A 15,695-nucleotide genomic window follows, 5' to 3' on the forward strand; every position below is an offset into this window, starting at 1 on the left:
AACTCAAAAACTATAAAGTACTTTGTTAATTTGCAGCTTCTGCCTTCGCCTAAGAAAGTCTTTGCCCTAATAAAAGATTTGGCCTCGCCCTTTAGGGGCAAACTGGACAGAATCCTATTCTCCAAAGTACCTGAAGGTAGAACAAGAAGCAATGGGTGGAAACTAATCAAGGAGAAAAGCAATTTAGAACTGAGGAGAAATTTCCTGACAGTTAGAACAATTAATCAGAGGAACGACTTGCCTCCAGAAGTTGTGAATGCTCCAACACTGGAAGTTTTTAAGAAGATGCTGGATAACCATTTGTCTGAAGTGGTCTAGGGTTTCCTGCCTAAGCAGGGGATTGGACTAGAAGACCTCCAAGGTGGTCCTTTCCAACTTTGTTATTCTATTATGTATCTAATTCTAAACACACGCACATTGGAATTGCCACAAGATCGCTTAACCGCTTCGTCTCTTTTTGCCTCCTCTTAGTTGAGTCGAGCAGCCTTGCAATGCAGCCGGCGTTTCCGGGGGAAGGCGTTCCTTGTAACGCGTCCCCCCAGGACGTTCGGAACCGCACGCGTGGAGCGATGCTTCTTCAACCGACCCCCGTTGCCAGAGACGAGCGGCTTCTTGATCAGGCTTTATCCGGGAAATGCACCTCTTAATCTTTCCCCTTGGCCAGCCAACGTCGGGCTTCAATGGCGGAGGCTGTCATGGCCCGCTACGACCCGGTGGTCTCTTCTCGCTCCGTTTGCGTCTATACGAGTTGCTATTGGTAAGGAAGGGTTATCCCTATTATAAAACCTAGGAGCGATCGCCGTTATAGTTCCAGAAAATCTTACTAGGGCAGCCGATGTCAGTCTACCAAACTTTCCTCTAGCTTTCCAAACAATCCGGAAGCATTTTTGAAAGAACATTTTGATTTATTAGCTGCTGATAAATAGATGCAGAATGAATGACACAACACATTGCAATTAGTCATTGTACTATATACACAAGGAACCCATTTAATCAAATTGATATTACATCTCCAAAGCTAGCCTTCGCTTTTCCTCCATGTTTCAAGTCCTGTTTATTTTCCTTAATGGAAATTTAATTTTGGGGTATCTGGTAAAAAGGTATTGTATACAAAATGTACCCTGGCAGAATTAAACACTGATTCCAGGTAATTTATGACCATTTGTACAATTGTGTAGAAGAGAGAATGAATTGAATAAAACGTGGGAATACATAATAACCTTGAACAATTAAGATTTTAGTACCAGAAAAGAACAGAAACTTAAAAGTATGTGAGCTCGTGTTTTCATTTATCTACAGTGAAGAAAATATCTGGAAACTTTGTGAACATATCCGAAGCAAGAATCAATACCCTTTAGAAGAATTTTATGCTGTTTTCATTTCCAATGACAGAAGGATGGTAAGTTGGGATGTGGCGGTAGAGCAAACAAAAACCAACTGCCATAAATGTCAGGATCAAAGCTGTTCTACTTGGTTTGGGGCTGCAGATTCCCCTTATCCCATTGCTGACAATTCTAATAGCCTAATAAGAACCATTTTGGTCTAACGGTTAAAGTTACCGTATTTTTCGGACTATAAGATGCACCTTTTTTCCTCAAAAAGGAGGCTGAAAATCTGGGTGCGTCTTATACATCGAATACAGCATTCTTTTGCCTCCCGAAGCCCCGCACCCTCACCAAAATGGCTGTGCATAGCCTTATGGAGGTTTTCAGAGAGCTCCTGGGGGCTGGGGAGGACAGAAATGAGCAAAAAATGGGCTGTTTTTGCCCCCCCCATCCCCCAGCAGCACTCTATAAGCCTCCATAAGACTATGCATGCAATTTTTTTGACAAAAAAGGGCTGTTTTTTGCTTGTTTTTTGTCCCCCCCCCGAAGCACTCTGCAAGCCCCCCCAAGGCTATTCATGCCTTTAAAAAAAAAACATTTTGGGGAGGTCTCTCTCTCTCTCTCTCTCTCTCTCTCTCTCTCTCTCTCTCTCTCTCTCCCTCCTCCTACCTATTGTATTTCTCTCTCCCTCTATCTACCTACCTACTTACCTACTCTCTCTCCCTATCTACTGTATTTCTCTCTCTCCCTCTATCTATCTACTTACCTACTCTCTCTCCCTACCTATCTACTGTATTGCTCATGCTCTTTTTTCTCTCTCTATCCCTCTACCTACCTACCTACACCCCCTCTCTCTCCCCCTACCTACCTATATTTCTCTCTCCCTCCCTCCCTCCCTCTCTCTCTCTCTCTCTCTCTCTCTCTCTCTCTCTCCCTTTACCTACCTACCTACCTACCTACCTAACTACTCTCTCTCCCTACCTACCTACTGTATTTCTCTCTCTTTCTCTCCCTCTCTATCCCTCTATCTACCTACCTACTTTTTTAAAAAATTTGCCTCTTCAAAACCTTGGTGCATCTTATACTCTGAAAAATAGGGGAGGTGGCTAGAAAATCAGAGACTATGAGTTCCAGTGCAGTCACACTCAGTCCAACTCATCTCACAGGGTTATTGTGGGGAAAATAGGAAGGTGTGTTGGATATGATCATCTCATTGAGTTATTTGTAAAAATAATAGGATACAGATGAATTAAATAGGAAATAACTGCTTTGCTTAGCAGCAGAAATATTGCTTCCAGTTGTGGTCATTAAAACAAATGTACTTTCTCAATCCAACAAGGAGAATAAAACACACGGCATCGGCATCTTCTTATATTTCTATTTTATCAACTGTAGCTTGTGTTCTTAAAATTCCCAAAGTTTTAAGAGTGGGTTGATGCTGCAGTACAGGTAATTTGCAACCTACAATCCTAATCCAGAGATAGTGATACAGTTGAGGTATTCATCTTAGCCAGCAGGGCGGCATGTTGCATGAACTCACTAACCTAGTTAATCCTGGGGCTGGAGAGGCACAGTTCTAAGCCCAAACTGTACCTAAATAGTTTGAGTCCAACTATCTTTCCTGGTCTGCCATGCTTTACACACTGGAAGATTCAGTCAGTCCTCCAAAGAAATGAGGTGGTGCTGTTGATCAGCCATTAATGTAATTTACTCTACCCCTACAGAAGCCTGCCAGTCACATGACACAGTTCCCCAAAACACAACTTTTTAGCATACTGCTGACATAGCCAATAGGAAAGGGACATTGATGTAACAAAGCTTGGCAAAACTGTTTTGCAACAATAGGTCATATGTTGAACTGTTGGTGTTTCCCCAGGTGGAAATTATTGACCCAGCTAGTGTGCCTGTGTATGTCTAGAGCCATTAACTACCTAGTTAATTATTCACTTAGCTAACTATGTAAATAGAATCCAATGTAGCAGAATAAATGGTTGGAGAAAGGTCAAGTCAAAATCTTTGAAAGGGAAAAAGGGCTTTGTTATTATTACTGTGTTGTTTGAACAATGCAATCTGTTCAAACAATGCATCTATATATATATAAAAACCGCTCTGTGTGTGTGTGTGTGTGTGTGTGTGTGTGTTTTCCAGCATAACTCTGGAACTCCTCAAGCAATTTCAACCAAACTTGGTACACAGATGACTTACTCCCTGGAAACAAATACTGTTGGGTTAAGACACTCCTAACACCCCTGGAGTGGTGGGTGTTCTGTTAAGATCCAGCCTGTTGTGCCTTAAAATGACTTCAACTGTACTGCCATAAAATGGCTTCTACTATATAGTGCAGTGGAGTTGCCATGGTAACAGCTTCACAGTATTCCACAAGTGTGCTCCCTCTGGTAAGGGGAAAAATCCAACATTATAAATTACGTTTGGTCCAGGAGTATTTTTGAGGACAAATATATGGATTAGGATAAATAAATACCCAAGCAATGCTGGGTTATCAGCTAGAATTTTATACAATGGAAGCAGGCAGAGAGGAGTTGTAGAAGGAACAGTTGGGAAATATGTGCTGGACATAAGAAAAGGATAGGCATTTATTTAGCTGTCATGTTTTTGGAGGGAAAACTACTGAGCTTATGCTAGAAAAAGAATTTGTGTAATAGATGTTATAGCCACAAAAAGCACCCTTGAGTATTTACATGGCATTTTTAAAAAATGTATTAGCTATTAGTTGATGGGAGTCTTAGACGTTAAATTATTTTAACTATGATCTTTTATAACCTGCAGGTGCCACTTTGGAAGCAGCAGGCAGGACGTGAGGATCAGCCTGTGATCTGGGTGAACAAATCTACATTTTCTTTGCACCGTTTCCCACTGCCCCTACCATGCAATTGTTTTTCTAAATGTATCTTTGACAACCAGATCAGTGAAATGCGCTCAGTCCAATGCAACCCAATGGGATTTTAAAATGTTTCTTCAGCCAGTATGGTAGTTTTATTTATTTATTTAGCGTATGCAAATACATGGACTTATAGTGGTTCAAATGTTAATGTCCAGTCCACACAGCCATTCAAGGACAGGGTGGCCTATATACGTTGCCATGTATTTAGAGAGCCAGGAGTTCTACTAAGATGTCTGGCTGCCAACTCTTGTTAACTGCCAATTCTTCAATGTAGTCTGGCTGCCAATTGTTGCTAGTCGTTTGATTCACACTATCATGTTATCCAGGGTGCAACACAAGGAGGTGAACTACCATCACACCCTAGTATGGTGGATAAGTTGGTGGACCCAAGAGTAGAGATACCAAGATCTAGTCCTGTGATGGAGAACCTAGGCAGAGGTGGCACGCAGAGCCCTCTCTGTGGACACGCACGCCATCACCAGCTGCTCTTCTGGTTTCTGGCACACGCCTGCACGCCAGCCAGCTGTTCTTCACGAGTACCAGAAACGCAAAGACTAGGTGGCTGGTGCATGCATGCACACCGGCCAGCTGGTCTTCAGGTTTCTGGTGTGTGTGTGCGCATGTGCGGTCTCTCTCTCTCCAGTTTGGGGATTCGGTGCCGAAAAGGTTTGCCATCACTGTTCTAGTCTATACTCAACCATAGACGTTTCCTGGATGACTTTGGGCCAGTCACTCTGGCTCAGCCAACCTATATCACAAAGTTGTTGTTTGGGGGCAGATGGGAAGAAGGAGCACTGTGCATGCTACCTTGAACTCCTAAACAAAGGGCAGGAGATACATCTGGTGAACAACAACGTCCTCTGGATGAGTCTAATTTGAAGTCATCATTTTCAACTATTCTGTTTGGGTGATCAGATTGTAGATTAATGTGGTGAGTTATGAACAGGTTTTTAAAATAGGAGTTCATTCCTTAAACCAGCTGTATATATTAAACTAGGAATGTGCTTCCTGGTTTGTTTACATTAGAAAATCACCAAAACTAAACGGCTGCCAAACTTTGTTTTGATGTTGATATATTCCTGATTAATTCTAAAACGATTTTACCAATTTGAATGAACAATTTAAACAGACATTTTTGGTGTACTTGTTTTCCTGTGCAAATTGTCACATGCAACTTAACTCTCATACATATTTTAGCTATATTTGACTTTTTAGCTTAAATCCAGAAGCCACTTTGTACCAGGACAATGACAAAATGCTCAAATCATGCATGCTAAACTCTTTAGAATGATCCATCCTATGATTCAACTGGCTAGCATTCTTGTATACCAGAACTAAGAAGGAACCCAATAACTAAAACCGAATAAATCATATATAACATATTGTTGAATTGGGTTTTATATGTAGCGGCTTATCCTTTTTCCACCTTCCTCTGTAACCATCACAGGTTCTCATTCTCCATCTTTTCTTTTCAGGATTACCATGTTATTTTGTTACATGTGTCGAAGGGAGACCAGAACTATATCTATGATCTTGATACTGTCCTACCTTTTCCATGCCCTTTTGGCACTTACATTGAAGAGGCTTTCAAATCGGACAGCATTATTGACGCTGAATTTCGAAGGTGGGGATATCAATCACAAACGTTCCCAGCACAGCTTTAATAGCAGTAAGGCTTGGGTGTGCCAAAGTTAGACTGATCTGTTACAGTTCATAATTTGAGATTCTTATTGCTTCAGCCTGGAGAAGCGGAAAACTCTCTAGGACCATAAAAATAAATTTCAGCTGCAGAGTTCTATTAATCTGTTAATGGAGTCTGTATGAAGTAATCAAATCTTATTGCACTAATGCCAAGAATACATCCGAAGAAATGAATAGCACAATTTGTTTAAGCCTTCATTTTGCTTTAAGTCCAGAATATAAAATGATGCCGTTTGTATCTATTCCATAAGTTGTCTTCAATAGCATTTATTACACTTGGTTGAAGTCTTACAATCTGTAACCTAGAAGTAAATCCCAGTGAGTCTCTAGCTGGAATTGTATCAAGACCATTGCTTACTTAAGCAAACGGGTAGTCGAGGTGGCGCAGTGGTTAAGAGTGCCATACTTCAGGCTACTTCAGCTGACTGCTAGCTGCAGTTCAAATCTCACTGGCTCAAGGTTGACTCAACCTTCCATCCTTCCGAGGTGGGTAAAATGAGGACCCAGATTGTTGGGGGCAATAGGTTGACTCTGTAAACCGCTTAGAGAGGGCTGTAAAAGCACTGTGAAGCGGTATATAAGTCTAAGTGCTATTGGTATTACTAATCCTTGACTTGCAACTGGCCGCTTAGCTACTGTTGAAAGTTAACTACAGGCTCCCCAAAAGCTACTAACGACCTAGTTTCAAAGTTCCAGTGGCTGCACCACCTGGCAGTCATTCACCATTATGACCGACCTCAGGGATGCTGTAGTGCAGGTAGTCCTCGACTTATAACAGTTCACTTAAGCGACTATTCAAAGTTACAGTGGCATTTTAAAAAAAAGGAACTTATGGCCCATTTTTCACACTTACAATCACTGCAGCATCCCCATGGTCACATGATCAAAATTCGGATGCTTGGCAACTGACTCATATTTCCAACAGTTGCAGTGTCCCAGGGTCATGTGATTCCCTTTTGCAACCTCCTGATAGGCAAAGTCAGTGGGGAAGCCACATTCACTTAACAACTGTGTTACTGTGTTATATGAGTGGCGGTGGCGCAGTGGTTAGAGTGCAGTACTGCAGGCTCCTTCTGCTGATCACTGGCTGCCAGCAGTTTGGCAGATGGAATCTCACCAGGCTCAAGGTTGATTCAGCCTTCCATCCCTTCCGAGGTGGATAAAACGCAGACCCAGGTTGTTGGGGGCAATTATGCTGACTCTGTAAACCGCTTGGAGAGGGCTGTAAAAGCACTGTGAACCAATATATAAGCCTGAGTGTCATTGCTATTAACTTAACACCTGCAGTGATTCATTTAACAACTGTGGCAAGCAAGGTCGTACAATGAGGCAACATTCACTTCACAGGTGTTTCATTTAGCAACAGAAATGGGTTCAATTGTAGTTGTAAGTCAAAGACTACCAGTACCCACCTCCAGCAAGCAAGGAGAGATCAGGCCAGCTTGCAAGCTGATACAGGATCAGCTTTCTTCCAGACCCAGCCTCACAGCAATCCCATTGCCAAACTTGTATGGGCATCCCAGGACTCTCCCATCCCTGAAGCCTCCTATGCTCCATTGAACAATCTTCATATTCACTGAACAAAGGTTATCAGGGAGAGCAGAGAGTGGGATCATTAAGCAAGATATTTCCAATTGACCATTATAATATTGCAGGCACCCCCTGTAAATCGACTGCATTAGCCACCATGTACTCGGTATAAACCAGTGTTGGCGAACCTTTTCAGCACCGAGTGCTGAAATGGGAGCGTGTATGCGTGCCGGCCTCCTGGTCTTCCAGTTTCCGGCGCGCATGCACAAGCAAAGACCAGCTGGCCAGCGTGCATGCACGCACCAGAAACCAGAAGAACAGCCGCCTGCTGGGAAGATGATCTTCCAGCGGTTCAGCACACCCATGCGTACCGGCCAGCTGGTATTCACGCATGCATGCACGCCAGAAACCGGAAGAGCTGCTGCGCATTCGCATCAGGCGGCTTCTCTTCTGGTTTCCAGCATTCCTGCACGTGTGAAGACCAGCTGGGTGGTGCGCCAGAACCTGGAAGAGCAACGGGCGAGGGCTCGTGTGCCCGGAGAGATGGCTCTGCGTGCCACTTCTGGCATGCGTGCCTTAGGTTCGCCATCACGGGTATAAACTGTGGCTTGTGGGTAGGTACAAATTATGACTTGTGAGTAGGTATAAACTGTGGCTTGTGGATTAACACAACCACTGGACCAACCAAAGCATTTTATAGCTCGGCATAGTTGGCAAATTTATCCAATAGGTTTTTTTTCATAGGTATAGAATTCTTTGTGCTTCACTTTTGGCTTATATGTACATTTAACCTGTAAAATATTTCTGTTTAATGTCAAATGGCAACCATTCATTTAATTAACACAAGGTGAGTCAAATGCTGAACAGCTATTAAATACTTGATTTAGCTGTAGTTGAAGATGCTTGTGGGAACTCGGCCTTCTGCTTTCTGGGATAGGTAATACTGATCGATTATTCTAAATGCTTGTCTCCCTTAGGAAAGTCAGATTGGTTCAAGCTGATACGTATCTGAAGAATTTTGCTTCTGACCGGTCGCACATGAAAGATGCCAGCGGGAACTGGCGGAAATCTCCTCCCCTATATCCATGTATTGAAACTGCAGGTAAATGTTAGTGTTCTACACCCAAACAACCCTAGATCACCTGTTGATACTGAGTTTAAATATTGCAGTAAACTGTGGTTTGTTTCTGTCGAATAAGCCTTGTTTGGTTGAATTTGTACAGTGTAAAGTCGTGATGGCGAACCTATGGAACCATATTGGGTGGCACACCAGCCGTCAGCTCCGGCGAGCATTGCGTGCGCTGGCCAGTTGATTTTTTGCCCTTTCAGAGGACCAGGGGAGGCCATTTTCCCCCTCCCCAGGCTTCAGGAAAGCCTCCCGTCCCTGGGTAGAGGTTGTGTGTGCATGCATGAGGGGGATGTCATGTGCAGGTGGCCGGGGAGGATTGAGTGGGCATGCACGCGTGTGATAGAGTGCACACGCACAATTTTGGCATGCTGTAAGAAAAAGGTTCGCCATTGCTGGTGTAAAGCAGTAAGTCTCCAAACTGAGCTTGATTCGTAGCATGACCTGTCAAAACCGCGGTCCACAAAAGCGCGATCGACGAAAGCGCGCATTTGACGTCATCACAGCGCGACGAAAAAAATTAAAAATGGAAATAAAAATAAAATTAAAGCAAGCCGATTCACATAAAGGTAAGGGTTAGGGTTAGGGTTAGGGTTAGGTTAAGGGTTAGGGTTAGAGTGTTAGGGTTACGTTTAGCGTTACGTTAAAGGTTAGCGTTAGGTTTAGCGTTAGGTTAAGGGTTAGGTTTAGGGTTAGATTTAGGCTTAGGTTAAGGGTTAGGTTTAGGGTTAGGTTTAGGTTTAGGTTTGGGGGGGGTTAGGGTAAGGTTTTCGCTTTATTTTTACATTTTTTGATCACAGCGCGATGTTTTCGTCACACTGTGATGACGTCAAATGCGCACTTTCGTCGACCGCGATTTTGTCGTCCGCGGTTTTGTGGTGGAACCGATTCGTAGGGACTCATGATTAGCTCCAAGACTTGGTGCAGCAAATACTTTGTATCCAGGACAGTGTTTCTCAACCATGGCAACTTTAAGATGTGTGATGGACTTCAACTCCCAGAATTCCTCAGCCTGCCCGAGAAACACTAATCAGAAGATTCCAAATTCAGAGAGTAGTATTGCATTTTCTTAGTTTAATTCATCTCATTTTTGCAGTTTCATCAACCCGGTTCTTTACTCAGCTACTTCCTTACTCTCTGCTAAAGTTTAGATAACATGGATCAGTCCTGGGCTATTTTCTTCCAAACTCTAAGCTCTTCCCACTTCTGCCATGGTGGCTTAAAGGGCAACAAGAGTCTAGAACATCTGGAGGACTCAATTCCTCCATGGAGCAATGCTAGCTTTGTCATTTGGAAATGAGTCTTGGAAGAAGAAAATTGAAAATGAAAATAGTTGCATATCATGAATACTTAGCCTCTTTTCTGTACTCTAAAGCAGAGAATGTTTTCTCTGCTCCAAAGAACTTAAATAACTTTCAATGCTTCTTTTCTTTTTTTTCTTTTTAAGATTACAAGATGAATCTGGATGACTTTATTAGTATGAATCCAAAGGCAGGCTGGGGTTCTGTGCTGAAACTCCCTGATTTTGTGCAAAAATTTGGCAGTCAGACCTATGAAGAAGAATAATGAAGAGTCAAAGTACGTATATAGACTTGCCATGCTATTTGTATATTACCGCTGTTAAAATTGGAATAATGTTAATTGTGTTGCAGCAAATAAAAATAAACTTAGAAAATAAAGCTTTATTTTTGAATATGTATGACACAAAAGACAGCCAGTTTTGTCTAGTGCAGTGATGGCTAACCTTTTTGCCATCGCATGCTTAAAGAGCTGAGGTGGCGCAGTGGTTAAATGCAGCACTGCAGGCTACTTCAGCTGACTGCAGTTCTGCAATTCAGCTGTTCAAATCTCATTGGCTCAGGGTTGACTCAGCCTTCCATCCTTCCGAGGTGGGTAAAATGAGGATCCAGATTGTTGGGGGCAATATGCTGACTCTGTAAACCGCTTAGAGAGGGCTGAAAGCCCTATGAAGCGGTATATAAGTCTAACTGCTATTGCTATTGCTAAAACGGGGAACACGGGGGGGGGATGTGCCCTTATGGGGATCACCCATAATTCTATACGCCCTTCCCTCCGCACATGTCTGCGTGGCCCCCCAGCACTCCCCCTGCTTTATGGCACGCTGGACCCATTTTTTGTCCTCCCCAGGTTCCAGACCCTTTCTAGGAGCCTGGGGAAGGCGAAAATGGCCTTCCCCAGCCCCCCAGAGGCCCCCCAGAGGCCAAAAACACCCTGTTTCCCGACATCTGATGGGCCCACAAGGCCCAAAAATCAGCTGGCCGACCCATGCATGCGCGCCGGAGCTGAGCTCGCGTGCCCACCGATATGGCTCTGCATGCCACGTGTGGCATAGGTTCACCATCACGGATCAAGTGGCTAGAAACCAGGAGACGATAAATTTTAGTTCTGCCTTAGGCCTGAAAGCTGGCTGGGCAACTTTGGGCCAATCAGCAGGAAACAGTAAATTCTAGTCTCGCCTTAGGCATAAAAGCTGATTGGCTGACTTTGGGCCAGCCCCTCTCTCTTAGCCCAACCCACCTCATAGGGTTGTTGTGGAGAAAAGAGGAGGAAGGAATATTATGTATGTTCACCACCTTGAGTTACTTACAAAGTGATAAAAGCGGGATTAAAAATAAATTCAAACTTACTCTAAGATTACATTTCATTTTTTATATAATCTACAATGTTTTCTAACCACAAAATCCATATATTATAATTTCATTTCTGTCTCACACAAAAAGTCTAAAAGGGTTTCCAATCAGCATTAAGACTCCTGTCTTTAATCAAAACTGTCAATGTTATCATCTCGGCAAATTCCATCATCTTCGCCATCCATTCTTCATTATGGGTATTGTCAAATCTTTTTGCACTATTACGCATATAAAAGTTTTACTGCTGTTGTCATACAGTTAAAAAAAAAGTTCCCAGAGTTTATTTTCCATTTTTTTTCACAATCAGTCTCAAACATTTCTAGTTTCAGTTGCATATCAATCTTTAATATCTTCTGGATTAAGGATTTGAAACCAAAAAATAGCTTTTTCGAATGTTCACCAAGCATGATTAAAAACGTTTCCAGTTATGAATTTTTGATGTTAAGAGATCCTGGAAACAGGAGAGTTGGGACTAACAGTGGCCTATCACTAGATGTCAGTCTTTACTTCTAGTCTCTCAGTAAAACAAAGCTGTAAGAAAATGTTGGTTTCTTAGGTATCTTTTTTCTCCTCAAGTGGGTAGTTTAATCAGAGCCATAATGATCAACAAACCTCCTTCAGAGGACTTACTGACTTCTTTAGGTATTAGGCACCATCATACGATGTTACACAGGGCGTCGCCACAAAAACCAACATGGCTGGCTTATCATAAGTCTTCAACAATTCCCCTCCCAACAAGAACTCATGATATTTTGAGGTTCTTGCCTGACTCAAGTGAGAACTTAGGCATAAATCATTTGCATCTCATCAGATATGGGGGCGTTTAGTACCCACATATAGACGCGTAGATACCATTGCCAGCCACTTTGACTCTCTATGTCCTGGTGAACATCATTTTAATTGGCTGTTGGCTTAGAGCAGGGGCGTCAAACTCGATTTCATTGAGGGCCGCATCAGGGTTGTGTTTGATCTTGGGTGGGGGAGGGAAGGGGGCGGACGTGGCCAGCTCAACCTCGTGTCAGGGTGGTGGCCTGAGCGCTCTGCCAGCAAAAACCTGCTCCTGACCTCTGTTTTGGGCTATGACAGCTTCCTGCAACCCTCTGCCAGCAGCCCTCCTGAGCTCCGTTTGCACTGGCAAAGCCGGTCCTTGGCTGTTTTCAGGGTGGCCCCTTGGGCCAGATCTAAGCACCATGTGGGCCAGATCTGGACCCCAGGCCTTGAGTTTGACACCCTTGGCTTAGAGTTTGGGTGGATCCCTCTGGTTGGCATGAGCTAATGGGAGTGTCAGGCCTGAAGTTATATCCCTTTTAGGATCTTTGGCCTGCCACACTCTCTTTTATTTCATTATGCTGTTTCATTAGTGTAGTAGTTGGGAGGGGGGAATAGAACGGAGTAGAATTGTGGAATGTGTTGTTGTCATTCTTTTCTAGAAGCCCAAGGTCATCTTTTGTCTCCGCACCTCTGCATATGACCGGAACCAGCTGGGTGGAGTTGCCAGCCTGGAAGAAGGAGATTGGATCATGTGATGGATTTGTGGGTGTGGGGACAAGATCATGAACTTTCAACTGGGTGGGAATCCAATGTAACATCCAGAATTGGGATTCCACAGAAGTGCTAAGATGTCTGATTTATTAAATTGGAACTTTAAGGATCGTTTTGCCTTGGACTCTGATTTAATTCTACATGATACTTGGAACTCTGACAGGGAGTTGACCTGTTGGGCTTGATGGGTTAGGTAGCAGTGTCTCACTGGTGATAAGCCGAGGAAGATACGGCAGGGGATTAGGAACAGCTCACTGCAGGGAAGATGGTTTTAATGCGTTAGCTCTAGTCTGCATTCCAGTTCCCAAGTTTTTAATGTTGTTGAATCGCTAAGACGTGTCCCACCTCTTTGCATCCCTGTGGACCATAGTGCACCTGTCAGACCTGGAAGCCATCTTTTGCATTGGGCCTTCAGCCTGCCACATTCAGTGCTGTGGGGAAATGGGAGGGGGGAATTATATGGAAGTATGGGAGCTACATAATCATAACATTCCTTTCTCAGAGAGTCAAGGACAACTTGCCCTGCACCTGGAGTGGTGTGACTGGGGGTCATGGCCAGTTGGGACAGTGTCCGATTTGGCCATGTGATGGACATGTGGGTGCTGGGGGTGGTTGCTTGGACTTTCGTTTTGGTGGGAAAACCTGGAAGCTTTCTGATTCGGGTTTTCCCAGATGTGCCAATATGACATCTCTAATAAATGGAACTTTGAGGAACTTCAAGCCTCGGAGTCTTCTTTCGTTGTGGGGTGTTACTTGGAACCCTGACACCCTGTCCTCTCCTGTCTCCCACTGATTAATTGTTCTAACTGTCAGGAAATTCCTCTTTAGTTCTAAGTTGCTTCTGTCCTTGATTAGTTTCCACCCATTGCTTCTTGTTCTACACTCAGGAGCCTTGGATAATAGTTTGACTCCCTCTTCTTTCTGGCAGCCCCTGAGATATTGGAACTGCTATCATGGCTCCCCTCGTCCTTCTTTCTATTAAACTAGACATACCCAGTTCCTGCAACGGTTCTTCATATGTTTTAGTCTCCAGTCCCCTAGTCATCTTTGTTGCTCTTCTCTGCACTTTTTCTAGAGTCTCCACATCTTCTCTACATCGTGGCAACCAAAACTGAATGCAGAATTCCAAGTGTGGTCTTACCAAGGCATTATAAAGTGGTATTAACACTTCACGTGATCTTGATTCTATCCCTCTGTTTATGCAGCTAGAACTGTGTTGGTTTTTTTGGCAGCTGCTGCACACTGCTGGCTCATATTTAAATGGTTGTCCACTAGGACTCCAAGATCCCTCTCACAGTTACTAATATTGAGCAATCACTCTGTGTCTACTTGGAGTTCTCCATTTTAGAGGGTGGACCCACTGATGAGATTCAGCTAGTTCACACCTATTCGGGAAAATCAGTTGTTAACTTTCTAAGTAGTTTGGAGCATCCAACTTGTTGGAAGAAATCTCATTCTGTTTTTTTCCCACTTTACAGGGCTAATCCTGTAAAGAAGGCAGAAAGGAAACATTCTGGTGTTGTTTCTAGCCTCATCTTTATTGCCCTGCTTACAGAAACTGTGTCTCTCGTTAACCCTTATTAGATTGTAACAGCTAAGGCGAAGCGCCCATTGACATGAGTGATGTTGAATTGGCCACGCCCACATGGTCACATGACCACCGAGCCACGCCTACCCAGCTGGTCATTAGGGCAGAGAACCAGTTGTTAAATTATTTGAATCCCACTACTGCATGGAGTAGATGTATTCCTTCAATCTGTTCCTGACTCTTGACAGACCTAGCTGGACTCCAGAAGGAGCTTGGAGTTATTCTTGAGGCTCTGATATATAATTTGACTCAGGCCCTGGAATGAAAGTGTGATGATGGTTTGGGATCAGATTGTTTCTGTGTGGCTTCTCCCTGCTCTTGGATCCCAGAGCCCACTGGTTATCCAAGGAACTTCAAGAAATGAAACATGAAAAGAGTTGACTAGTCCAGAGGTCTCCAACTTTGGCAACTTTAAGCCTGGAGGACTTCAATTCCCAGAATTCCCTAGCCAGCTTGCTTGAAGTCCTCCAGGCTTAAAGTTGTTAAGGTTGGAGCCTCCTGGATTAGTGCATTACAGGGAAAAGATAAGTGATAGATATGAATAAGAGCCTTTATTAAGCACTACTTTGTGATTATAACAGGGGCAAATCATTGTTTCTCTGTTCTTACTCTGTCTGATGATTGCCAGGCAATGGCCTTAAATTAAACCTAACTCTCTTCAGAAAAGAGGCTGGAAGAACATCTACAAGTCCACTGCAGGGAATATTTGAACCATTTGAGAAATAAAATTGGTTGGATCTACTCTTTGTGGGCTCTAGTTGCACCACCAGTCTGGTGAAATTGATTGAAGCACCATCCTACTCAGATATTTGGCACAGTGGTGGGATTCAAATTTTTTTACTATCGGTTCTGTGGGCGCGGTGTGGCTTTCTGGTCGTGGCTTTGTAGCCGTGGCAGGGGAAGGATACTGTAAAATCCCCATTCCCTCCCCATCCCACTAACCTGCTTTCCAGCTCTGCTCTCCTGTTCAGGGCAACAAAAGAAGATCAGCTGGGAGGCTGCGAAGCAGTGAGGGCGGGGCCAGCCTCTTTGCCCATTCTCGGAACTACTCAAAATTTCCGCTACTGGTTCTTCAGAACCTGTCAGAACTGGCTAAACACCACCTCTGATTTGGGAGCAGTTTAAGCCACTGATCCCAAGTCTCAAGGACAGTTTGATCGCAAGCTGAAAATAGAAATCAGGAGCGTGATGTGGCTGACAAAAGGCAATATTACACTGCGTGGATAGAACAGCGTCCAGATCACGGAAAATACTGTTTCAGTTGTAATCTGCATTATTCAGATCTGCTTTAAGTCACGTGTGTGCATTGCAGTTTAACAAAGATTCAGGA

At 43.6% G+C, this 15,695-nt stretch overlaps 1 protein-coding gene across 3 annotated transcripts; it reads left to right on the plus strand.

Moving 5' to 3' along the window:
• Positions 1-503: 503 nt before the first annotated feature.
• WDYHV1 (WDYHV motif containing 1) lies at positions 504-12,705 on the plus strand. Of its 3 annotated transcripts, none has more exons than XM_032223331.1 (7): positions 504-757; positions 1,300-1,399; positions 4,113-4,163; positions 5,703-5,851; positions 8,436-8,560; positions 10,032-10,162; positions 12,666-12,705. In XM_032223331.1, the coding sequence occupies exons 1-6, from the start codon at positions 681-683 to the stop codon at positions 10,148-10,150; spliced, it is 621 nt and encodes a 206-aa protein (XP_032079222.1). In that variant the 5' UTR covers positions 504-680; the 3' UTR covers positions 10,151-10,162; positions 12,666-12,705. The 3 variants fall into 3 exon arrangements, with proteins under 3 accessions (XP_032079222.1, XP_032079223.1, XP_032079221.1); XM_032223332.1 differs by lacking the exon at positions 12,666-12,705 and adding an exon at positions 11,326-11,497; XM_032223330.1 differs by lacking the exon at positions 12,666-12,705 and having other exon boundaries at positions 10,032-10,263.
• Positions 12,706-15,695: the final 2,990 nt, after the last annotated feature.

The sequence above is a fragment of the Thamnophis elegans genome, chromosome 8, assembly GCF_009769535.1.
Source record: "Thamnophis elegans isolate rThaEle1 chromosome 8, rThaEle1.pri, whole genome shotgun sequence".
In the NCBI taxonomy this organism is placed as follows: Eukaryota; Metazoa; Chordata; class Lepidosauria; order Squamata; family Colubridae; genus Thamnophis; species Thamnophis elegans.

Excerpts from the sequence above, each read along its gene's own strand:
- WDYHV1 (XM_032223331.1), top strand. The coding sequence starts at position 681 with ATGGCGGAGGCTGTCATGGCCCGCTACGACCCGGTGGTCTCTTCTCGC. Across the intron at positions 1,400-4,112 it reads TTTCCAATGACAGAAGGATG|GTGCCACTTTGGAAGCAGCA; the intron begins GTAAGTTGGGAT and ends TATAACCTGCAG. Across the intron at positions 5,852-8,435 it reads ATTGACGCTGAATTTCGAAG|GAAAGTCAGATTGGTTCAAG; the intron begins GTGGGGATATCA and ends TGTCTCCCTTAG.